At 41.8% G+C, this 25485-nt stretch overlaps 1 protein-coding gene across 8 annotated transcripts in view; it reads right to left on the reverse strand.

Annotated features, from left to right (window-relative positions):
• carmil2 (capping protein regulator and myosin 1 linker 2) overlaps positions 1 to 25485 on the reverse strand; it is a 68312-nt gene that overhangs the window by 17618 nt on the left and 25209 nt on the right. For all 8 annotated transcript variants that reach the window (XM_026366515.1, XM_026366512.1, XM_026366514.1 and 5 more), the window contains 4 exons: positions 24724 to 24813; positions 24554 to 24620; positions 22508 to 23019; positions 2120 to 2223 (listed from right to left, as the gene is read on the reverse strand). In XM_026366515.1, coding sequence (XP_026222300.1) covers positions 2120 to 2223; positions 22508 to 23019; positions 24554 to 24620; positions 24724 to 24813 — 773 coding nt within the window. The remainder of the gene's footprint in view (positions 1 to 2119; positions 2224 to 22507; positions 23020 to 24553; positions 24621 to 24723; positions 24814 to 25485) is intronic.

The following is a 25485-nucleotide window of genomic DNA, read 5'->3' on the forward strand; positions in this document are numbered from 1 at the left end:
AGCGGGTCTGTAACATTAAGTCTTGAGTGCCTTGTTTTGTCCCACCTCAAGGACATTACAGACGCCCTTCTGGAGCCTGTGCAATTACAGGTCTGTAGGTGATCAGTCAGAACTCGAGTAATATTTTCATGGTGGCTCTCATACTCTTCTGTAGATCCTACACCTAAAGTATTCAAAATCTTTATTGTAAATCATTTCAAGTATGCTGGCTGTAATGCCGATTATATTGGCAAAACCAATTGCTGCCTGATTGCCTTATAAGTGAACATTCACAGCAATGGTATAAATGAATATCCGGCATGTTGCAAGGAATTTGAATATCTGGGGGGAAAAAAAAAGTTAAATGTCCCCATAGACTGATCAGTTACTTAGAAGCAAACTTTTAATTGTAATTGCAATCCACGTAGAGCATAAAAGTGTATGAACAATATATAACCATAGACAAAAAGTAATCAAATTAGTCAAGTTAGTTGTTATGTTGTCTTTACACTAATTGGAATGAAATGATTGGTTACATTGTTTTAATTTACATTTAAACGTCCTGGCTCCCGTCACTCCCAAGGTAATCGGGCTAGAGTCATGCTCATCTTAATACAAAACCTTGCTTTTCTGTGCTCCTCATTCCAAAACAATTGTCCAACATTTGGTAAATCCTGTGCATGTGGTTTTTGTTGTGATTTGGCACAATATAAAGAAAATGAATTCAATTGTGTTGTCTAAGTGAAACCGAGAGGTATAATGATTACTGACCAATGTCCAACATCATTACTCAATTTTTTTTTTTTTTTTTTTGGAGCCCAAGGGGAATGTTTTAATATGGTTCATGAAACATCCTTCTATAAGGATGACAATGTGGCAAAACTGTCAAAATAATGTCAAATAATAAGCAAGTAGAAAAGCACAATGTCAGTCAGTGCACTTCACATTTGAACCTGTTGTAATGAAATTGTATTATTATAATTGTTATAATCAAGAACTTTATCTTTTTAATTGCTTGGTATATTCTAAACGGATGTATTTGGAAGCTGCTGGACTAAGCAATATGTAACTTAAGTTGATAGCAGTCATGTGTAAGCATTATTCTAACTGGGTCAAGTCCAGTCTGCAGAAACCCACTTACAATATAATACTGCACTAAACTTGCTGTTGTGTGGATATTAAGCTTCCTGTTAACAATTTGCATACAGAAAATGTCACATTCACTGTTCTGTACCAACATACAGTGTGGGACTGTTATAATATCACAAAAGTATTTCACCACATCATTGTGGTTTATTTTAAATGAGGTTAAGTGGCACCAGTCCAGTGAGTCATACTAATATAACTAGCAGAAGTATTCAAGCATTGAATACATAACTAGTATCTTGCCCATAACATACAATACATTGAGCATAACAATATCAGGGCATGTTAGAGGCCTTTCATGATTTCATGATGCAGAAGTTCAAATAAATACATCCAGTGTTGCAAAACTGGTTCATATTGTTCAGTCTGTAAACTGGGAGTCAAGTGAACAAAACTGGAGGTAAGGTAATGTAGAAACACTCTATATACATATACATATTGTGATTCCTAAAATACCAGTTTATGTGTATTTGTATTTGTATGTATATTATTTGTATGTTTTTTGTGTGCACATGTGCAATGATTATCAGTGCATAGTCGATTATTTCAGTAAAACAAAATAACATATCTGGGTGCCACTGTCATGATGGAAAACAGGTGGGTAGAAGAACAGATTGATTGGTATTGTCAGTCCAATTCAATGCTGATATCACTTTGTTAAGCTGGATTCAAACCCTTAATAGACATGAAATATTGTATTTCATTTCTAGTTTACTGCTGCCTCATATTAATACTTGGCGTGTGTGTGTGTGTGTGAAACCAGAACTCTTCAACTTCGCAACTTTCTCTGCACTTAAATAAATAAATAAAATCTTGCTTTTACACCTCATGAAATGGAAAAGGTTATTTCTAGAACACTTAGTTTCAAGTTCTTCCCATTGGTGTAGATATTTTGCTTGCCTTGTACCTCACTTGTTGCTTTGGATAAAAGCGTTTGCCAAATGACTTAACAAAAATGTATTTCTTTGTGTGCATGTCCTTTACTTCAACTCACACTGCATAGTCAGGGATGATTTTCTTGGTGAAGAACTCCTCTACTCCTTCGTCCACTCTGCCCATGTCCTCACTGGTTTCCTTCTCTACCTTTGACCCTGACTCCTGCAACAAAAAGCACAATAATATAAGCTACAGTGTACAAATTGAATTGTGTGTGATACAGTAGCTCAGGTGGTAGAGCAGTTGTCTATGAACCCCAGAGTTAGTGGTTTAATTCCCAGTTTCTCCTAGCTAGTTGTCAAGACTGACACAACACTGAACTCCAAACCCTCAAAGAGCAGCCTATCCGCAATGCAATTTCCCACCGTGGGACTAATAATGGTTTCTAAAAAAAGAAAAAAAGTATGTGATGACAAAAAATATTTTATAGTAGTTGCGAGAGAAGTGTATGAAGTGACTTGCTGACTATAATAACTACAACAATATTAATGATAATGAATACTTTATTGATCTCCTTGGGGAGATTGTGGTTGGGCAGCTCCTAGACAGTACATGACACTACTACAGGGTTTCAGGGTGTCTTGTCCAAGGACACCTCAACAAGTATCCAGGAGGAACCGGGAATCGAACCACTCACCCTGGGGTTCGTAGGCAACTGCAAAAACCAGTAAAAAGACATCTAGTGTTTTAAATTCTGACTTGTAATTTGAGGTTTTAAATTTACTAGAAATGTAAAATTGAAAATAAGTGATTGTGTAAACAGCTCACCTAAATCATCACAGTTGACTAGAGCAGTGAATGTGTTTTAAGGGTTGTTATACAAATACACTTCATCAGTGAATCAGTGTCATGGATATAAACAACACAATGGACAAAATTTGGAGATACAAGAAAGTAAGAGTAATATATATGTGGAGATAATAAATGAGAGTTTGTTTTTGTCAATAATGCATAGACACAGAAATTTAATCAGCTAAGTTTTGAAAGTATTAATTTCTTTTTTTTTTTTTTTTTGTGGTTTGATAGTGTACCTGTCTTTGGGCTACTAACTAAACATTGGACAAAGCAAATAATAACATGCCTGCTTGAGGACTAGGAAATAGTGAAAAAATGTTTCACTACGTTATATTATATACAATATGATGTACATGGATAAAACAACATGTTGAGAAAATATTGGTAGGCAAATTGTTAATGAAAAAAAAAACCTTATTCCAGCATCTACTGAGAGCAGGAAATGATGGAGCAGCCCAACACTGATGTCAGATGAAACTGATAACACATACACTGCTCAAAATAATTAAATGGGGAAAAAAATCATGCTGGATATTTCAAGATTCAAAAGTGAAAGATTCAAAAAACTTTATTAATCTCAAAGGGAAATTGTTTTGCTTCATTACAGTAGTTCTAAACACAGACAGAAAGAAAAGAAACCACAACCAGGAAAGATCCAACACCAACATAAATACACAATAACATCAATAAAGAAAACTCTGAATATGTTAGATGAATGAAAATGGGTCTATATACTGTATGTAGTCCAGGGTGGAATGACAGCAACTATAAGACATCAATTGTCAGTCCCCTGCCCCTTACATAGGGGAGAGGAATTGATGGCCACAGGTAGAGAGGACCTCTTGTGGCGCTCTGTGGAGAATTTAATGTTAAAGTCTTTGGCTGAAGGTGCTCCTCTGTCCAGCCAACACACTATTCAGTGGGTGGGAGGGATTGTCCAGGCTTGAGAGGAGTTTGAACATGTTGCTGCCCCAGCAGACCACAGCATAGAAAATGACACTGGCCCCCACAGACTCATAAAACATCTGCAGCATGGTGCTGCAGTTGTTGAAGGACCTGAGTCTCCTCACAAAGTACATCCAGTCCTGCGCCTTTTTGTACAATGCTGGTGAGTTCAGTGGTCTAGTTTGTTGTTCAAGTACACTCCAACATATTTGTACTCGGACACAACCTCCACCTACTCCCCCTGTATAAAGAGAGGGATGACAAGACCATCATCAGCTCCTTTGTTTTATTGATGTTCAGTTAAAGATGGTTGAGTCCATACTAGTCAACAAAACTGTCCACCACTCCCTAATACTCTGTGACGTCTCCACTCTGAATACATCCTACAACAGAAGAAAACTTCTGAAGATAGCAGGACTCTGAGTTGTACCTGAAGTCTGACTTATACAGCGTGAAGAGAAATGGAGACAGAACTGTCCCCTGTGGAGCACCTGTGCTACAGACCACAGTGTCAGACACACAGTTCTGCAGGCGAACGTACTGTGGGAGGTTGGTGAGGTAGTCCATGATCCAAAAAATCATGGGAGTGTTAATCTGCATGTTTTTTAATTTATCTCCCAGCAGTGCAGGCCGGATGGTGTTGAATGCACTGGAGAAATTAAAAAACATGATCCTCATCAAGCCCCCAGGCTTTCCAGGTGGGTGTAGGTGCAATGGAGCAGATGTATGATGGGGTCATCCACTCCAACTTGGGGTTAACAGGAAAACTGGAGGGGGTCAGTAAGGGGTTTGACCAGAGGTCGGAGGGACTCCAGGATCAACCTCTCAAAAGCCTAGGGAAGGAGCACAGGCTTTCAGCACCCTTGGGCTGACTCCATCTGGATCTGCAGCCTTTGTGGGTGAAGCATGTTTAGCTCTCCTCTCACCTGCTCAACTGAGATCATTTGGGTGGTGGCTGAGTCTTGTGGGGGAGGGACTGAGGAGCGGTTAGTGAACCGAAGTGGGCTCTGTGGCTCAGCCCGGAATCGATTGAAAAAAATTATTCAATTTGTTGGCTCGGTCCACAGCCTGCACATTTGCCTGGCTTCTGGACTTGTAGCCAGTGATGGTCCTCATGCCCCTCCAAACTTTCCTGGTGTTGTTATGTTGAAGGCTTTGTTTCAGTTTCCTCCTGTGAGCGTCCTTCCCCTCCCTGATCTGAAAGACAGCGGTCTCTGGAACCTCTTTGCTGCCTCCCTGTCTCCTGACCTGAATGCTTTCTTTTTGTCATTCAGGATAACTTTGATGTCTTGAATGACCTTGTTGTTCAAAGCAGCAAATGGTTTTTGTGAGTGTCCACACAGATATTGATGTAGTCAGTGAAGGAGTCCGTCAATGTCCTGTCAGTGAGGTTCACAGAGAGTCGTCCAATCTATCTCTTCAAAGCAGCCCTGCAGGGCAAAGAGCGCCCCCTCTGTCCACCTCTTCACAGTTTAATGTAAGCAGGCTGCCTCTGAACCAAAGGTGTGTATTGTGGGAGGAGATGTAAAAGGTTGTGATCTGGGGGGAGGGCAGTGGAGCTGTAGGCATCTTTAACTTTAGGATACAACAGATAAATGATCTGCACTTATATAATGCTTTTCTACCAAACTGGTACTCAAGTCAAGTCAAGTCAAGTCAAGTCAACTTTATTTATAAAGCACTTTTAAAACAGCAGACTGACCAAAGTGCTTAACAATTTAAAACAGAGTAAAATAAAAGAATAGAACATAATAAAAGTGCAATCACAATGTCATTTACCAACAAAACATTTAATAAAATTTAAAATATAAAAAGAACTAAAAGGAATAAAATACAATAAAATTGTTAAAGCCAACTTCTCATACTGGGTCAAAAGCCAAGGAGAAGAAATGAGTTTTGAGCTTTGATTTAAAAACAGTCAGTGAGGAGGCCTGTCTAACTTGCAGTGGCAATGCATTCCACAACTTGGGGCCTACAACAGCAAATGCCCTGTCTCCCCTGAGCTTCCGTTGTGTCTTTGGCACATACAGAAGCAGCTGGTCGGCTGACCTGAGTGACCGAGAGGGAGAGTGCACACATAGCAGCTCAGAAAGGTAGGGAGGGGCAAGACCATTTAAAGACTTAAAAACAAATAAAAGAATTTTAAAATGAACTCTAAGATGGACAGGCAGCCAGTGCAGTGAGGCTAAAACCGGGGTAATGTGCTCTCTCTTGCGAGTTCCACTCAGCAAGCGAGCAGCAGCATTTTGGACCAGCTGAAGACGGGACATGGACGATTGAGACACACCAAAATACAAAGAATTACAGTAATCCAGCCTAGTTGTAACAAAGGCGTGGATCACTGTCTCAAAGTGCTTTTTTGACAAAAATTGTTTAATTTTTGCCAATTGTCTCAAATGAAAGAAGCTGGATTTTACCACTGCACTAACCTGCCTATCCAAACTAAAACCACTGTCCACCTTAACACCGAGGTTTGTTATGGTAGGTTTAAAAAACTGTTGTATAGGACCCAGGTCTACAAGATTTAGAGCCATCCAGGCTCTTACTTCATCCAAACATTTCATTAGTGAGCCCATGGCAAAGCCATTCCTCTGTTTCACTGGTACATATATCTGGGTGTCATCAGCATAACAGTGAAAGGAACAATTGTGCTTTCTAAGAATGGAGCCAAGGGGAAGCAAATACAGGGAAAAAAGCAGAGGCCCCATAATTGAGCCCTGTGGGACCCCACACAGGAGAGGAACAGAAGAGGACTGGACATGATCAATCTGTACACAAAAAGTTCTCTCTTCCAAGTACGGCCTAAACCACTCAAGTGCAGTGCCACCGATGCCTACACATTTCTCTAATCGAGAAGTCAAAATACCATGGTCCACTGTGTCAAAAGCAGCAGTTAGGTCCAGTAGAACCAAGACCACATTGTCACCAGCATCTGTGGCTAAAAGGATGTCATTGAAAACCCTCAACAATGCTGACTCAGTGCTATGAAGAGGTTTGAAACCAGACTGGAAAACCTCAAGTGTGCCGTTTTGGTCTAGAAAATCCTTCAGTTGTACATATACAGTTTTTTCCAGAATTTTTTAGATAAAAGGGAGTTTGGATATAGGCCTAAAATTAGACAGCACAGTGGGATCCAGGCCTGGCTTTTTGATCAGTGGCTGGACTGTAGCATGTTTACAGTTCTTTGGAAAGACACCAGAGGCGAGGCTGCTGTTAATAACAGCAAGAACAGAAGGTCCTAAAGTAGTGATAACCTCCTTAAAAAATCGAGGTGGGACAGCATCAGTGGGGGAACCTGAGGGCTTCAAATGTTTAACAGTCTCATATAAAAATGACAGAGTCACTGGTTCAAATCGAAAAAAAGTTACAGGACAAAATACAGAAACTGACGGGTCAGAAGCAGGTGGTGATATAAGGGCCCTGACATCGTTCACCTTATTTACAAAGAACCTAAGAAAGTTTTCACATGCCTCCAGACAAGGTTCTACACAGGCAGTCTTCGGGGCATTAAGAACAACGTCTATAGTGTTAAACAGAACACGAGGCTTATGACAGTTTGACAGGATGATATTAGACAGGTGTTGTCTTTTAGCCTCTTTTACTACAGTCTGATAACGACGCCAGCAGTCCTTCAAAATTTGCAAAGACACTTGCAGCTTGTCCTTCCTCCACTTTCGCTCAGCTTTTCGGCACTCACGTCTGACAGCACGAGTTGTTTGATTTAGCCAGGGTTCAGATTTAGTTTTAGGCTGTCTGGGTTTTAATGGAGCCACAGCATCTATTACTGTTTGGCAGGTGGAATGAAACCAGGAGCTGAGCTCATCTGTATCAGAACACACAGGCTCTGAGGTGTTTTGATTGAAGGAGGCTGAGAACTGAGCGGCAGTGGAAGGGTTAATAATACGGACACTCCGAGCAGGAGCGCGGGACTTGAAGGTGTTAGAGGACAAACTAATGTCAAATAAAACAGGCATATGATCAGAAAACACCGCATCACAAATCCTCATACCATAAGTTAAAACCAGGTCAAGTGTATGTCCACGTTCTTGTGTAGGTTTTGAAACGTGCTGAAGAAAATTAAAAGAGTCAATAAGGCATAAAAAGTCCTTCGACATTGTTTTGTCTGGACAGCACACGTGTACATTAAAATCTCCAACAATAAGAACTCGATCATACTTACTGCATGATTTCAGCCAGCAGTTCAGAAAATTCATTAATAAAGTCCTTATTATATTTAGGTGGACGATAAATCACTGCACACAACACAGGGTGCAGGCGACCCAGTTCAAATAAGTCCAGTTCAAAGATGGAGAAGGAGTTGGATAGAGCTGGTCGGCTACATTTATACACAGATCTGTACACGGTGGCTATCCCGCCGCCTCGACCCGACGTGCGCGGACAGTTAAAATAACCACAGTCCGGTGATAAAAGTTCAGAAAGAGCGCTGGACTCACCAACATTCAGCCACGTCTCCGTCAGACAAAGAAAGTCCAAGCGTTGTGAGCTGAAAAAATCCTTAAGAATAAATGTTTTGTTCGCTACAGACCTGGCGTTTACCAGGCCGAAGCTGACAGGTGCTGGTGAGGCCAGGGTGTTTGTAGTCCGGGGGGCCCGGCAGAGAGGCCGCAGGTTCTCCAGATTGACCCCTCGCTGCCTGGGCCCATCAGAAGAAGGACTGCGACGGTAAAGCTCCTCCGGTCCGACGATAGGCACCAGCCAGGCACCGACAGGCTCCAGTAAATGTCGGGAAGGGAAGAGCCGATGAACCGCTCCAAACCCATGCAGCGAGTCCACCCGAAACTGTGTCAAGCAGGCCTTCAGCTTCACCAGTCTACCGCTGCGTCTGCCCCGGCGACGGTGGCGTTTCCTCCGTGGAGGTAGCACCGCGGCCCGGCAAAGGTGAGCAGGTATCTCCGACAAGAAAGGAGGCAAACTTTCCTGATCATCAGTGTTAATTTCCGCCAAGTTCCTGGCCGAGACACGAAGATCCAGGAGTGTAAGGCGATCATACACCAGCAGAGCATTGGCATTTTGAATGACATTTGACAAAAGCAGCATAAACACAAACGGCAAGCCGGACACTCTGGCGCCATCTTTTCAAGAAGTACTCAAAGCACTTTTACACTGCATCTCATTCACCCATTCACACGTACCAATGGCAGAGCTGCTATGCAACTGATCTGACTCAATGGGGGCAACTTGGGTTCAGTATCTTGCCCAAGGACAGAAGGAGCCAGGAATCAAACCACCGGTTCTATGATTGGTAGACAACTGCTATACCTATTAAGCCACAATAGGTATACATCCGAAACCACCCCCACGTCCAGCGTCCTCTTCCCCCTGGACAGCTCACAAACTGGGTAAAGGTAGGAAGTGTCTTGGTGACAGTGGCGTGATTAAAGTCTCCAGAGATCATAAAGAAGGCATCAGGGCGTCTGGTCTGGAGAATGGAGGTGACCGTCTGAATGACGTCACACGCAGCAGCGGCGTTAGCAGATGGAGGAACTTAAACAGAGATTAATATGGGCAAATAATATGGACGGAGTCCCAATGCCAGCAGTTCAATATCAGGGCTGCATACACACTCTTTCACAGCATGACCAGGATGGCACCACCTATTGTTAATGAGAATGTCAAGCCCCCCTCCTCTCCTCTCGCCTCCTGTCCCAGCGCACGGTGCTGAAACCGTCTATATTAACACTGGAGTCAGGAATATCATCATGCAGCCATGTCTCTGTGAAACACACGAGACTGCACTCAGAAAAGATTTTCTCCATCTTCACCAGAGCTGTCAGTTCGTCCATCTTATTGTCCAGTTATCTCAGATTGCCCATCAATAAATCATCTCACCTTCTCTCTGCGCATCGCTCTTCTATGTTCTTTATTAGCTCCTTGTTGTTTACTGCCTCCCCTGCATCCCCTCGTTGTCCTCTTTCTGATCTCTTCGTCCTCAGTAAGATCAGCTGATCCCGGGTGTAAACAAAGGAGCTGGCTCCATGGTGATGGAGCAGCTGCTGACAACAACATGATCTGAGAGGGTATAACTTAATTTCAAAACTAGTTACTTATCTACACAAAATCAATAAAAAAAATAATAAGACAAAATACAGAAAGACATCACAAGGAAGAGAACAACTGTAAATCGGCTGCAGCACGGCTCGCGCCTGTGCACATAAACTTTAAACTGATATGGATTGGTGATGTGTTAGGAATGAAAGGAGGCCACATTGTTTGATGACAATTAAAGGGGGTTGCATTCAAAGACACCCTGAAAATCAAAGTGGAAAAATTATGCAGCAGATTAGTCTATTTTACTGAAATTGTATTCCAGTTCATGTTCCAGTTCAAAATGGTACTCAGTACTTTGTATGGCCCCCAAGTGCTTGTATGAATAATAGTAATAATAATAATAATTATAATGATGACATACTTTATTGACTATACTCCTAATGAGACAATGGATGATGCCCAGAGGTATCTCCTTCCAGATCTGGTCCAAGGCATCACTGAGCTCCCGTACCGTCTGAGATGCACCACCAGAGGTGCGCTATTAGATTTAGGTCAGGCGAGTGTGGGGGTCAGTCAATGGTATCTATTCCTTAATCCTACAGGAACTGCCAGCTAGGGGTTAGTCTCTCCACATGCGGCCGGGTATTGTTGTCACCAGAAGACCCATGACCCACTGCACCAGTGTAGGGTCTGTTGTCTAGCCTGAATAGGTCTGTGCGTCGCTCCATTGATATGCCTTTCCCTGGACCATCGCTGACCCATTAGCAAACTGGTCATACTTAATGATGCAACAGGTAGTATAATATTCTCCATGTCAGCTCAAGACCCTTCATGTCTGTCACATGTGTTCAGGGTGAACCTGCTCTCATCTGTGAAAAGCATGGGGGCCCAGTGGCGAACCTGCCAATTCTAGTGTTTTATGGCAAATTCCAATCAAAGTCCACAGTACTGTGCAGTGTGCACAGGGCCCACAAGAGGATGTCTGGCCCTCAGGCCACCCTCATGAAGCCTGTTTCTGATTGTTTGGCAAGAGACATTCACACCATTGGCCTGCTGGAGGTCATTTGTACTAGACCATGGTCATTTTGTTCCTCTTTGCACAAAGGAGCAGATACTGGTCCTGTTGATGGGTTAAGGACCTTTACAGGCCTGTCCAGCTCTCCTAGAGTACCTACCTGTCTCATGGAATGTTCTCTGTGCTCTTGAGACTGTGCTGGGAGACACAGCAAACCTTCTGACAATGGTATGTACTGATGTGCTATCCTGGAGGAGTTGGACTGCCTGTTCAACCTCTGTAGGGTCTAGGTATCACCTCATGCTACTACTACTTTATTACTGACCCTAGCCAAAACTGAAAAAAAACTATTCCTGTTTTGGGGGTCGTCTCAGGGATAGTCTCATTGTTGCCCCTCTAGTTCAACTACTGTTAATTTCATTAAAACCAAAGCAGCTAAAACTGATTAACAACAACCCCTCTGCTACCTCTGACCAGATAATATCCCTGAAGTTTAACTGACTTGATGCTAAACTCAAAACTTAAAAAGTGTTCCTTTAATTTTTTGGAGCACTGGAAAACATAGAAATAAATTGTAATGATACTGTAAGTGCCTCTGTGTTGGTTCATGGTGTTGAGTTTATTGTGTGGTGCAGATTGTTTGCTTTTGTTTAAATGGTTAAATGAAAATAGTTGTGTTGAAATGTTGATGTCACAGTGTGTTGTTCGCTGTAATGTGGTACTTGTGTGTGCCGAGCGCTTGCTCTGGCGTGATTAGGGGACATTATCATGGGGTGATGTGTCTCGCGGGACTTTGGAGACTTTGTCGTGAGAGAGCTACAGTGAGAACTCGACTGCTCAACACGGGAAGGAGAGACGACAGGACCGCGGCGCATGACGGCGCAGCATCCGACGCATCAGATCAGCAGAGGCCCAAACGCAACGTCGGCATATTGGTTGCAAAATACGGTGAATAGACTGTTGAAAGTGTACATTTTTCAAGTTTGGAAAGTGCAATTAAGAACTCAGCTCTATTAACCGTGCATACTGTTCTCGTTAAGGAGATAAAATTAATGTCCATGTGTTCATGTTTTGGCAAGTTTTAAAGAGTACCTTGGTCTAATAGTTAGCTGGTAAGCTCAAGAATTTCAGTAAATGTTAAAGTAAAGTGATATCATTACAAGTAAACTACAAGTTACTAAAGGGTCTAAAGTCTAAAGAGGGACTATACTGATATCGATGCATTTTGAGTTGTTAAGTGATTTGATGCCTTTCTAAGGTCAATTCAACTGTGATTAAGGTTTATATTTCATATTTGTGTGAAGGTAATTGTATCTGTGCATCTTCAATGTAATATATTTCAACAGTGTTTAGAAGATCCCTACACCCATTTACAAGTAACTCAGGACTATATTTTCTTGGCTATATCAACTGTACTTTCACTAACACATAGCCTAGAATACAATTCACCACTGAAGATATTTCAAGATGTCTGACACAAGCACCGAGACCGACTATAAAACTGTCAAACCACCAGCTGAAGCTAATGACACTGAATCTGCAACAGAAGTAGAAAGACTACGAAGAAGTGAAAGAACTCGAACCCTAACAGAAAAGGGAAGAGAGCTCCAAGAGGAAAGATTGAAAGGTATACAACGTCGGTATAAAATCATCTATGAGAGGTGGAGATGTTGTGCAAGAATAGGAAAGGAATTGTTGAATGACGACGCCTCTGAGGATGAGCTGAATGAGCTTATTAAGAACATGAAGTATGCTAGTTCTGAGGTAAAGGGCATCTATGAAGAGTTGCGTAGGTTAAAAACCCCTGAACCAGACCTACGGCGCAGAGTCGATGCATGCATGTCACTCTCAGAAGTCATTATACAGAGTGCAGAAGGACAGATTAAAGGGAATAGAGCAAATACAGACAAAGAACCTTGGCCTGATGTTGGTTCAATCTTAGATTCCACAGATTCTGTATCAGGTTCACTGTCTCATCGATCAAGATGTGGTTCTGCCCGTTCTAGCATCCACTCAGTCAAGAGAATGGAGGCTCTGGCTGAAGCTGCTGCATCTCAGGAGATCTTGGCAGTATTGGAGGAACAAGAAAGAGAAGAAACAGAACTCCAAAGGCTAGAATCAGAGAACTTAGCCAGACAACAAGCAATACAAGACAAACACAGGAAGCTTGCACGACTAGAAGAGGTAAAGAAACTCAACGCTGCAAGAGCTCGAGTAAAGGTCTATGATGAAGTTGAAGAGAAAGTTGAAACTACTGACTTGTTGTATGGTGTTGGAGTAGCAGCTGAGCTTCAAGTTCCTAACCACACAATCCCACAACTCACAGCACAAACCTTTGGTGCTTCAAATCTTCCATACATGCTTCAGTTTGCAGAAAGTACAAAACATAACCTCCATGCCTCAAGCCCTCCATTCATACCCCATTCTCTACCACTCACAACGCAAACCCCACATACTTGTAGTTCATCATTCAGACCTCATACTCAGCCAATCATAACCCAAGCTCTTGGTGCAAGTCCCTCATTCATTCCTCAATCTCAAGCAGCTACAGGTCCGGCTCCTCATCCACAAATGTTGACTCAGCCACCTTCAGCTACAGTGCTTGCACCTCAAGAGCAAAACAGGTCAGATCTGGTTAATGTGCTAGCAGAAGCTATAAGTGCTAATCGTCTTCCAACACCAGAGCCCGCACTATTCACTGAAGACCCCCTGAAATTCAAAGACTGGCAACTATCGTTTGAAACATTAATAGAACGAAGAAACATTCCAAAGAACGAGAAACTTCATTACCTGTGAAAATACTTAGGTGGCACAGCAAAGAAGGCTGTGGAACTTTTTCTCATACGAGGCACAGAGGGAGCATATGACTCAGCCTGGAAGCTGTTGGAGAAACGTTTCAGGGATCCATTCATAATTGGGAAGGCCCTCAGAGACAAGCTGCATGGATGGCCAAAGATAAGCTCAAAGGATGGCTGCGACTTAAGAGAGTTTGCAGACTTTCTTAAGAGTTGTGAAGTTGCAATGTCCCACATTAAAACATTGGAGGTTCTCAATGACTGCATTGAGAGTCAAAGGATTCTGCTGAAATTACCAGATTGGTTCGTTTCTAGATGGAATTGTAAGGTGATGGAAGCAAGGCAAATAAGTGCAGAATATCCATCTTTCAAGGAGTTTGTCGATTTCCTATCGAAGGAAGCAGACCTCGCTTGTGATCCTATATCCTCAATACAAGCGCTCAAGAGTGGTGTGAAAAGTGAGACATACCAAGCAAGACCCTGTTCAAGATCGCAACAAAGAGCATGTCAGAGGTTGATACGGCACGGAGAGGTCAAGGAACATCCACATGTCTGGTGACAGATCAAGACAAGCATACAAACGGAGTTCATAAAGACAAGCTGACACACAGAAGACGGCACAGCGAGTACTAAAAGTCATACAGGTAGCACAGACATCCCTATCGTACAGTTGGTGGCATCCACAACGCCCAAATGAAGCCTGTGTTGCTCCTTAGACGCAGAGTGACAACCTTTATCCTAGATGAAGTGGCGCAGCGAGCAACAAGAGATGTCAGGTTCGGCATCCACAGTTGCAGGTCGACAGTCATTTCAGAAACTACGATCCAGTGAAGGTCACTCAAACAAAATCCCATTGACCTGTTTCAACGAAGTCATCCAGCCATGACACATTCCACCGAACAGCTAAAAATGGCCTCATCTGCAACAATTGGCAGAAAAGATCCCACCAGTTGGACTGTGAAGTAGGCCTTCTCATTGCTATAAACTTGCCAACGGCCCTTCTCCCAAGAGAGCTCCTGTCTGGTGGAAGAACATCACCCATCCGTGCACACGAACTGATCTTGCCTGGAGTATTGTTGGTTGCTCATATTCAGCAAGTGATGATAGTGATGCGATAGGAACCAGCCACAGAATCATAGTGCGACAAGTGACACCAGCTGTGCAAGCATCAGTTCAGCTAAAGAGAGAAATTCACTTTGTTTGTAGAATTCAAGTCAAAGAGATCCATCCATCAGACATAATTAAAACTCTTGAGTCAGACTTCACAGATCATGCAACAGATGATAACCCAGTTTCTCAGGAAGACCTTCTCTTCTTGTCTAAAGCGAAGGCAGGCATAAGGCAGAAAGAAGATGGCCACTATGAGCTCCCACTTCCTTTCAAGACAGACAAGCCTGATCTTCCGGACAATAAACAATGTGCAGTTCATAGGCTCAACTCACTACAGCGACGTCTGAGGAGAAATGAACAATACTACGAGGATTATGTCAACTTCATGAACGACATCATAAGCAGAGGAGATGCTGAGAAGGTACCACAGCTTGAACTTGATAACCAACCAGCATGGTATATTCCACACCATGGTGTGTACCACCCCCATAAACCAGGCAAGATCCGTGTGGTTTTTGACTGTTCAGCACGCTTTCAAGAAACCTCTCTAAATGACCATCTCTTGACAGGCCCAGATCTGACTAACACATTAGTTGGAGTTCTGTGTCGATTTAGGAAGTGCCCAATAGCCATAATGTGTGACATTAAGAAAATGTTTCACCAGTTCCACGTTGCGAAGGAATACCAAGACTATCTCAGGTTCCTCTGGTGGGACAAAGGGGATTTGGACTCTACTCCCTCTGTGTATAGAATGAGGGTACACCTGTTTGGGGCAGCTTCATCCCCTGGCTGCGCCAACTTCGGACTCAAGCATCTGGCATCACAAGGTAATGGGAAATTCAGTAAAGAGTCCATCAAGTACATCCAGGGAAGCTTCTATGTTGATGATGGCCTTACTAGTGTAACATCACCTGCTGAAGCCATACATCTGGTTGAAGAGTCAAGAGCCCTGTGCAGAACAGGAAATCTTCGGCTGCACAAATTTGTATCTAATGAGAAAGATGTGCTAACCACAATTCCACCAGAAGAACGTGCTCAAACCAGCGATCTTGACATGGCCCTGGGAGAGCTACACATTGAGCGAGCACTTGGAGTCCAGTGGTGCGTCGAGGCTGATGAGTTCCAGTTCCGAGTGGTGGTAAAGGAAAACCCACTGACAAGAAGAGGGGTTCTCTCCACTGTTGCCTCAGTCTATGATCCATTAGGGTTTGTGGCCCCCTTTATCCTGGTTGGTAAGCAGATTCTTCAAACACTTTGCAGAGATAAAGTGAGTTGGGACGAGCATCTTCCTGATCACATCCTTCCACAATGGGAGTCATGGCTCAAAGACTTGCCTCGTTTGGCAGCCCTGAAGATACAGAGGAGCTACCTTCCCTCAAACTTTGGTGAAGCTGTAAAATATGAGCTTCACAACTTTTCTGATGCAAGTCTCAAAGGATATGGTGCATGCTCATATCTCCGAGCTATGAACAATACAGGACAGATCAGTTGCTCACTTGTTTTAGGGAACGCAAGAGTAGCCCCTACCAAACTAACAACTATTCCAAGACTTGAGTTGTCATCTGCTGTGACTTCAGTTCGCATTGGTGATGTAGTCAAAGGAGAGCTTGAGATTGAAAACATGCAAGAGTACTACTGGACTGATTCTAAGGTGGTCCTTGGCTATGTGAATAACGACACCAAGAGGTTTCACACGTTCGTGGCCAACCGGATCCAACGAATAAGATCTAGCACAGAACCTGGACAATGGTGTCATGTTAGCTCTAAAAAAAACAACCCAGCGGCTCATGCTTCAAGAGGATTGACTGCAGACCAACTGAAGGAGTCTAACTGGCTGAAAGGACCCGACTTTCTGTGGCAGCAAAAGCTTCCTCCTGGAGACAAGATGGTGGGAGAAGTAGAAGCGACCGATCCAGAGCTTCGAAAGGTCCACGTTCATGCAGTCAAGGCAAGAGAACTGAATCCAATTGTGAACCGCTTCACTAAATTCTCTGACTGGTCTAGGTTGGTGAGAGCTGTTGCCAAGCTCAAAAGATTTATCAGGGACTTCAAGGGTCTCAGTCTAGAACAAATGAATCGACTAACCTTGAAGAAAGAAGAGAAGCTGAAATCTTCATCATTAAGCAAGTGCAGGAAGAAGCATTTGCTGAAGACATAAAGAATATTCAGGCCCAGAGAAAAGGCAGCCTGAACAAGCACAACAGGCTAAACAAGCTGAATGCCTTTCTAGACCAAAACAACGTTCTCAGGGTGGGAGGACGGCTATCCAAGTCAGCCCTATACTATGAAGTAAAACACCCTGCAATATTGCCAAAGAAATCTCATGTCTCAGCTCTGCTCGTCAAACATCATCATGAGCGCATACACCACCAAGGAAGAGGCATGACCATGAATGAGTTGCGTGCAAATGGCATATGGATCTTGGGGTGTGGAAATGTGGTCTCCTCACACATTTACAAATGTGTAAAATGCAGGAGATACAGGAGAACAACAGAGGTTCAGAAAATGGCAGACCTGCCTGAAGAGAGAACTGAGACTTCACCTCCTTTCACTTATTGTGGCCTTGATTGTTTTGGCCCCTTCATGGTGAAGGAAGGAAGAAAAGAACTAAAACGATACGGATTGTTATTTACTTGCTTGTGCTCCAGAGCTGTGCACATAGAAACACTTGATGACTTATCAACAGATGGATTCATGAATGCACTCAGAGCATTCATAGCTATCAGAGGACCTCTGCGACAATTAAGATGCGACAGAGGAACGAACTTTGTTGGTGCTAGGAAGGAGCTATCTGAGTTGCTCAAAGGGATGGATCAAGATCGTCAGCGAGCAGTTGGTTGTGAATTTGTGCTGAATGTTCCATCAGCCAGTCACATGGGAGGAGTCTGGGAACGCCAGATAAGAACAATCAGAAGCATTCATAGCTATCAGAGGACCTGTGCGACAATTAAGATGCGACAGAGGAACGAACTTTGTTGGTGCTAGGAAGGAGCTATCTGAGTTGCTCAAAGGGATGGATCAAGATCGTCAGCGAGCAGTTGGTTGTGAATTTGTGCTGAATGTTCCATCAGCCAGTCACATGGGAGGAGTCTGGGAACGCCAGATAAGAACAATCAGAAGCATTCTGACAGCTATGCTCGACAAGTCAGCTAGCAGACTTGACACCACCAGTCTGAGGACATTTCTTTATGAAACAATGGCCATAATTAACAGTAGACCACTAAGTGTCGAGCACCTTCATGATCCTACTGGCCCAGAACCCCTCACTCCAAACCACATACTAACCCTTAAATCATCAGTTATTCTGCCACCTCCTGGACAGTTCTGCAAAGAAGATCTCTACCTGCACAAAAGGTGGAAAAGAGTGCAGTTTTTAGCTGATGAATTCTGGCAAAGATGGAAGCGGGAATACTTGTTAAATCTCCAACAACGACAGAGATGGCAAAGGACATCACGGAACTCACAAATAGATGACATCGTCATTCTACAAAATGACAGTGCACCAAGAAACGAGTGGAAGCTCGTTAGAGTTGTAGAAGCTCAACCAAGTTCAGACGGCAAGGTGCGAAAGGTGAAACTACTAGTCAGTGACACTTCATTTGATAAAGGAAAAACACTCACTAGATCAGTTTATCTTGAAAGGCCTATCAGTAGGCAGGTGAGCATCTCACCACATGGACTGCAGGTGAGCAGATGGCTCCATCGGGACTCTGCTGTGGTATACTTTGAGTTTGAGTTGTCTACCACTGAAGCCGGGGACGGACATTTAAGAGACTCAAAGACTTAAGAACTCTTTTCATGACAAGCGGCCAACGAGTTCTCACGGCGTTACTGTTGGACAAAGAAACAAGAAGAAGAGAAGCAATAAACGCCCGTTATAAAGAACCGACCTGTGTCTGTGTTGACGTGAGAGAGCTACAGATACAAAGTAATGGGTCAGGGGATGCTTTAAGATGTAAAGCAGTTAAGCTAGTGTGTAGGAATGTGTTGCTTAGCAACAGTAAAGTGCTGGTCCAGCTGCAGAACTATTTGTGTTACGGAAGCCAAATAACTAATTAAACAAATGGTCCGCACTTATATAGCGCTTTTCTACCTAGCAGGCACTCAAAGCGCTTTACACTGCATCTCATTCACCCATTCATAGGGGTTCAGTATCTTGCCCAAGGACACTTTGGCATGTGACGTGGCAGCCGGGAATCGAACCACCAATCCTATGATTGGCAGTCAACTGCTCTACCTATTGAGCCACAGCCACCCCATAATATAATAACATATAAATAAACAGCAGCAACACAATCTGTTGTTTGATCATTACTGTCCACTAACAAATTTTGGTTGTAGAACTGCTTTGCAATATCACACTTGAGTTCATGCTGTTGTAGTGTATATGAGCGTGGCTGTGATTAACATCAACATCAACATAGGGGAACAACACCTCAAAGTGGAGCATCAATTTGGCATTGGGGGTTAAGTTATCAACTTCTGTTAAGTTATTACTCCTCTAGCTATAAGTTAACCATAAGTACAATTACGTAGTCATCATCATAATTAACATTTCACAGGACTAAAACTACTCTATGTTAAAATCAGGTGCCAAAAGTAATAATTTCTATAATTCTTTAAAACTCCAAAGTTATTACAATGGGATATTTTTTCTCAAAGATAAATGTCTCCAATTTAGCTTCTATGCCTTTCATCCAATGAAAATTATGTGCCTTTCATTCTCTGCCACCTCCTTCACAGCCACCTGGCTCTATGTGCAACATGCCAACATAGCATGTTGGCACACATGGGCTGGCACACAGGCACAGGTGTCTCTTGCTCTCTCAGTCACACAAATATTTCCAAGGAAAAACAGAGGTGTCTCCACACACCACTCTTCAAACACTGACACACCTATGCTATGCATTTGAATAGTCATACTACAGCAGACTAATAAGTAAATCGTAATATATATTGTATATACAGTATGTCATAACCTGGTCCATTCAGTTTATTCTGTCCAACACGTTTTTAGTGTGACAAATGTAGCAAATGTTGATGCAGTAATGTCCACATCTATAGCTCTACATTAAGCTGATTTCTGCTTATCTAGCAAGGAAGAATGAACTACAGCAGAGAAATCCCTAGCCTGGGTGCACACACAGATGAGTCAGGGCACACCAGTGCAAGCCTGAATAGACAGACTAGCTAGCTAGACCAGCTTTACCTGGATCTGGATCATTTGGTGATGCAGGAAGAGGTTGTTAAATTACTAATTATAACCTCCTGACTTTTAGATCTTTTTTGCAATTGTCCAGATAATGGAAATCCAGGTGCAGGACTACTGACGTATGTATTATGTATATGTATATATGCATATATGTATATGTATCTCATAAACTCTGGTAGCATCAGCGCCACATTTTTTTTTAAATTTCTATCTTTAATACATTCCAACTAGTCCTGCTAAGAGAGAAGTTCCAGAAGATGCAGGTAGAGTCCTCCACAACCTTCTGTTACCTTCCAGTACCTGTACTCCCTATCTGTAACAAACCAGCAAACTAAGGATGCCCAGGTGTGGAAGCACAAAGAGACAAGGAAACTTTAGCAAGAGTACAATGTGTATTAAAATGTGTTCAAAACAATCAACCAGAAACTAAATTGCTAACTATGATTGACAGGGAACAGACAAAAAGGAGAACAGTACTGACAAGAGCATGAAGGTACAATAGCAAAGTAAAAGAAGATGACAGGGAGTATAAATAAGTGATCAGCTAATGCTGATCACTTGAGAGAGCTGAATCAGCTGGGGTGGAAACCGGCAAACAGGTAGGGGATGAAACGGAAGTGATGCTGCAGTGATTTTTTCATTTAAAATAATAATCAACTCCTCACTGTTATCGTCATGAAATGATTTTTCCCTTTGTAATGTGTTTGGTATACACAGTGATTAATCTCCATGTCTTATCTGATGTCCTTCTTCTGTAATAAAGTAGTGCATGACAACATGACAGAAGATTGTAGATGTTCAAGGAATGTATTCAATGGGTGGAATGACACATGATTGATTTCCTGTTCATTGAAATGATGCTGAGATGGAAGACAGACCTTACATTTATACAGCTTATCCGTCTTTACTTTATATAAACTGTGGGCAGCTAACGTTTAGCAGGTAGAGCAGTCATACACCTTATGAATGGCAGTCCCACATCATGTGATTGAAGGTACCAAGAACCTTCATGAAGCACAAGGTGCACAGAACATGAGTAAGCTTCCCCGTGAGATGCAGTTTGAGAGGTGTTAAATAGATTCATTTAGGGGAATTGCAAATGAGGGTGGCCATGATTACATCAAGCATCTAATGTTTTCCCATTTAATAGATTTTCCCCAAAACCCTCTTTTATCTGACCACTTTAATAACATTTGAATTTACTGTACTAAACTTTACTTCCTAAGAAATATTCCACTACAGTAGATGTTTCTCTCAAAAGGCTGTTGACAGATTTAAGGAACTGATTCTAACTGGCAGTTAGTATTGGCTCTTTACAGTTCAGTGAAATAAACAGGGTAGAGGGTAAAAAACAGGGGTGAAAATAGAGATGGATGTTTCATATTTGTTAGATGTTTATGAAGAATCATCTGTTTAAGCCAAACTGGGAAGAATGTACTTATTATGTAAACTTATTTCATATATGTTTGTGTGGTAATCAAACTTTTGAAAGGCAGTGTACAGTCTAGACAAAGCAAACCAAATTATGACCACAAATACCATTGTTTGTTTTTAAATGCTTTTTACCTTTCTGTGGTCTTTTACTATGTCCTCCTAAATATGTGTTTTTAAAACCCAAAATAGCTATTTATTTCATTTCATATTCAAATTTAATTTCATGTTTTTCATTAACTGTAAATAACTGAACATGTAATATATTAATATTATTATTGTGGTTGTTGTTGTTGAAGTTGTTTTAATTCATAGGAGTAGTAAAAATTATTATATTACATATAATTATTGTATATACTCTTCTCTTACCTTTGAATCTATTATTAAACTGTCATGTTTATTTTATAGACAATACTGTAGTATGATTGCAAAATCATAAAAATGTGTATCTTCCAAACTGGGAACTTAACAGCATAATTTAAGGAGATAAGGAGAAATTCTCTTTTGAAAGAGACCCTGTTATTAAAAAAAAAAAAAGATTTGTTAGTTAAAGCATTCCAGAGAGAGAGAGAAGGAGAAAGAGAGAGAGAAAAGAAATAGAGATCAGGTTTGGGTACAACCCAGGGAACACCACTCCCAAAATGCATGTGCATAATCTCTACACACACACTGAGCACGACTACAAGGAGCAAGAGAATGCAAAGATAAAGATGGCTACCATTATAACTACCGCTTCATAGAAATCAGGAGCAAGACAGCAGTGGAATTTATAGATCAATCAATAGATACATACATACATACATGTGCATGTGCATGTGCATGTATGAACTCCCCCTTTTTTTCTATCTTGTTGTTTTCATTGTCTCCATTTTCATTTTTTTCTCCTTGGGGACACCGCTGTAGTTGTGCAATTAGCTTCCTACTTCATCTACCCTTTCCTCTATCCAATCCCTCTCCCTCTATATCTCAATCTTTCTCTCTCTGTGCCCAGCTCTCTACCATTTACATTGGCTTGTGTCTTATTAGGTAGTCTGTTTATGTCTGTATAGGGAACATTTTCTGTGTGCATGTTTTGGTGTTTACATGCTGTGATTTATATGTATTATTTGTATATGGGGATGTGTGTGTTCTTACCTGAGGTCTGGAGGAGGGGGGCTGTGTGTGTGTGCGTCGCGGCCGTGGTCGGGAGGCGGTGTAGTGCCTTAGAGTCTGTCCCTGGGTGGGTAGAGGCTCCATGGGAGAAATTGGGGATCCAGAGCTGGGGAGGGGGCCTGGGCTGGGGCCGCAGCCAGGGAAGGGTGCCTCTTGTCTGTATAAGCCTCTGCGGCTATTAGCCTCCTCTGTAGCTTGCGTAGCAATAGAGTAAAGTAGAGTGTGACTGGGAGGAGGAATAATAGATGCTCCTCTTGCTCCTAGTGTTGCTGTTGCAGCATCCACCACTGCCTCCTCCCTCTGCCTCCTCCCCCTCCCACCTGGGGAGGGTGATGGGGAAGTGGAAGGGGAAGAGGAGGGGCTTGAGGCTGTGACTGACAGAGAAGTTGCTATCGAAAACTGAGGGAAGCCACACCTTCTCTCCCCTCCTCCTTCCTTTCCAGCACCTCCTCCCCTCTCTTTAGCCTGCTGCTCCCAGTCTGCATCCAGAAGACCTGAGAATGAGGCAGTATGACTAATGAGTGGATAGGCACAATGAGAGATGATGAAGAAGAAAAAGGGAGAAAAATTTTGATTGTGTTTTTCTGATTTTTGATTAAATTTACTGCATGTATAGAGGGCAGACGTGGAGAATGGGAAGAATGGGAAGAATACAAAGTAAAGAAAGGAATGTCGAGAGATTGAGATGCAGAAACCTCTGAAATGAAAACTGCTACAAGTGATCAAATTTAGATACTAAATAGTAATCATGTAATCATTACCTTCAGTAATCATGACATCATGAGGAATCATCTTGACTTACAGATTAAAGTTAAAAACCACAGAGAATAGAAAATAACATTATTTTGAGAATCGTATAACCTTAAGGCATCTCAGATTTCCTTATTTTTAAAGCCATCCTTCTATCAGACAAAAGAGCAGGGGTAGGGTGAGCCCATAAGCCACAAAGGTTTCCTCCTCTTCTCTCATTATTCCATCCCTCCATCTCCTCCTATCTCTTCCATTGTGAAAGTCACTGGTGTGAGAGTAAGCAGGCCATGCTCCAATTACCCAAACAGTGCAGCGTGTCTGCCACAGAATGGTTCATGGCACAGCACATATAAAGAAGTCAATGGCACAAAATAAATAACTTAAATAGAGGTCAGATATATGCAGAATGTTACTGTCAGGTGAATGAACTTAATCATAATAATTATTTCACCACTATTCATCACATTTTTTATGAGTGGTCAGTTTCATATTAATGTTGGTATTCTGTCCAATTAACGCCTTTTTCATTGTCCCCTGACACTATACATAGTGTAAATAGGTATATTTACTGAACATAAGAAAGGGCATTTACAATTGCAAGAAAAAAGTAACAAATTTCTACAAACATGTCTTTCATATCTTTATTTAACACACCCATTAAACATACAGAATGATGCTAAACCATCTTTGGTAGCAATAACCACATTCAAGTTCTTCCTATAACTGTGTTTTAGACCTGCACAATGTCCAGAAGGAACTTTAGACCACTCTTCATCAGAGAACTGCTTCAGCAATGATATATTCAGCACGTTATTTTCGTTTTATTGATAGAACTCCAAGTTTGCTAAGATCTGACTCTGGTTTGAGTTGGGTTACATCAGATGCCTAGTGTTTCGAATGCTTTTTCCACCATCTCTCTGTATGTTTAATAAAGACATAAAGGATTCTGAGTATGTCTTTTGTTATTGTTGACTTTGGTGAAGATCAGATTACATTTCATGACCAATTTCTACCAAAAAACTGGAAATGGAATTTTTTTCCTGCAACTGTAAGAGCATTTTTGAATGCAAATGAGTCAATTTTATGCTACTTTCTACTTTTATTGCATTCAAACTGATAAATTTATTTATTTATTAAATCTATTCACTGGACATGTCAATGCTGTTAGACATTTATAATCACAAACAAAATTCAATTTAATCGAAAAGACTGAACAGGGATTTTGAGATCTTGAGAAATACAGAGACATCACCTAGTAATAGTATTCTTGTATCTTACTTTTAATTGAAGGGGCAGGTCTCAGACTCTTGCAGTTGAAACTATTTCTCCAAAATGCTGGACTGTACTGGTGATAAAAGATAGTACAAATAAGAGGAAAGTTAAACACAAATAAATTAGTGAGAGTGAATGACAGAATAATGAAGAAAAGAAGTGTGCATGCATCTTACCTCATCGGTTGGGAAGTCGCTATCAACCACGTGAAGTTCAGGGATGTTGATTTTCACAGGACTGCATGAATTTTCTTTTATAAGGAAATCCTAAATAGTACATAAAGAAAACCAGGATTACTGAAATTGGATTGTATGCCTCCATTAACCAGTGATATTTTAGTTTACACTCATCTCTGTCCAGACTCTGCATAAATAAGTTTATGCATGATTCCAATGGTTGAAATTCCTTCCAGGCGTTTCTGAGATGTAGGATTGTTAAGATTGGGACATACCAAAGGTCAAGGTCACAGCGACCTTTACCTTTGGCCACCAAAATCGTATCAGTTCGTCCTTGACCCCAAGTGACAATTTGTGCCACATTTAAAGAAATTCCCACTTGGTGTTCCTGACACATCACATTCACAACAAGAATTTGATCAACATGAGGTGGCTGTGGCATATAACCTTTGGTCACCAAAATCTAGACAGTTCATCAGTCAGAGTGCAAGTAAACTGTTGTTTGAAGAAATTTGAAGAAATTTCCATCCTGACACAGCAGTTCACAAGGATTGCATGAAGGTGAGGTCACTACAACCTTTACCTTTGGCCACCAAAATCGTATCAGTTCAGCTTTAACTCCAATTAGACATTTGGATAAAATTTGAGGAAATTCATTAAAAGTACACATTCACAAACTTTGGATATCAATCCTTCAAAATCTGATCAGTTCATCACTCATTCCAAGTTGACATTTGTGCAAAATTTGAAGGAATGCTCTCC

The sequence above is a fragment of the Anabas testudineus genome, chromosome 6 (assembly GCF_900324465.2).
Source record: "Anabas testudineus chromosome 6, fAnaTes1.2, whole genome shotgun sequence".
Classification (NCBI taxonomy): domain Eukaryota; kingdom Metazoa; phylum Chordata; class Actinopteri; order Anabantiformes; family Anabantidae; genus Anabas; species Anabas testudineus.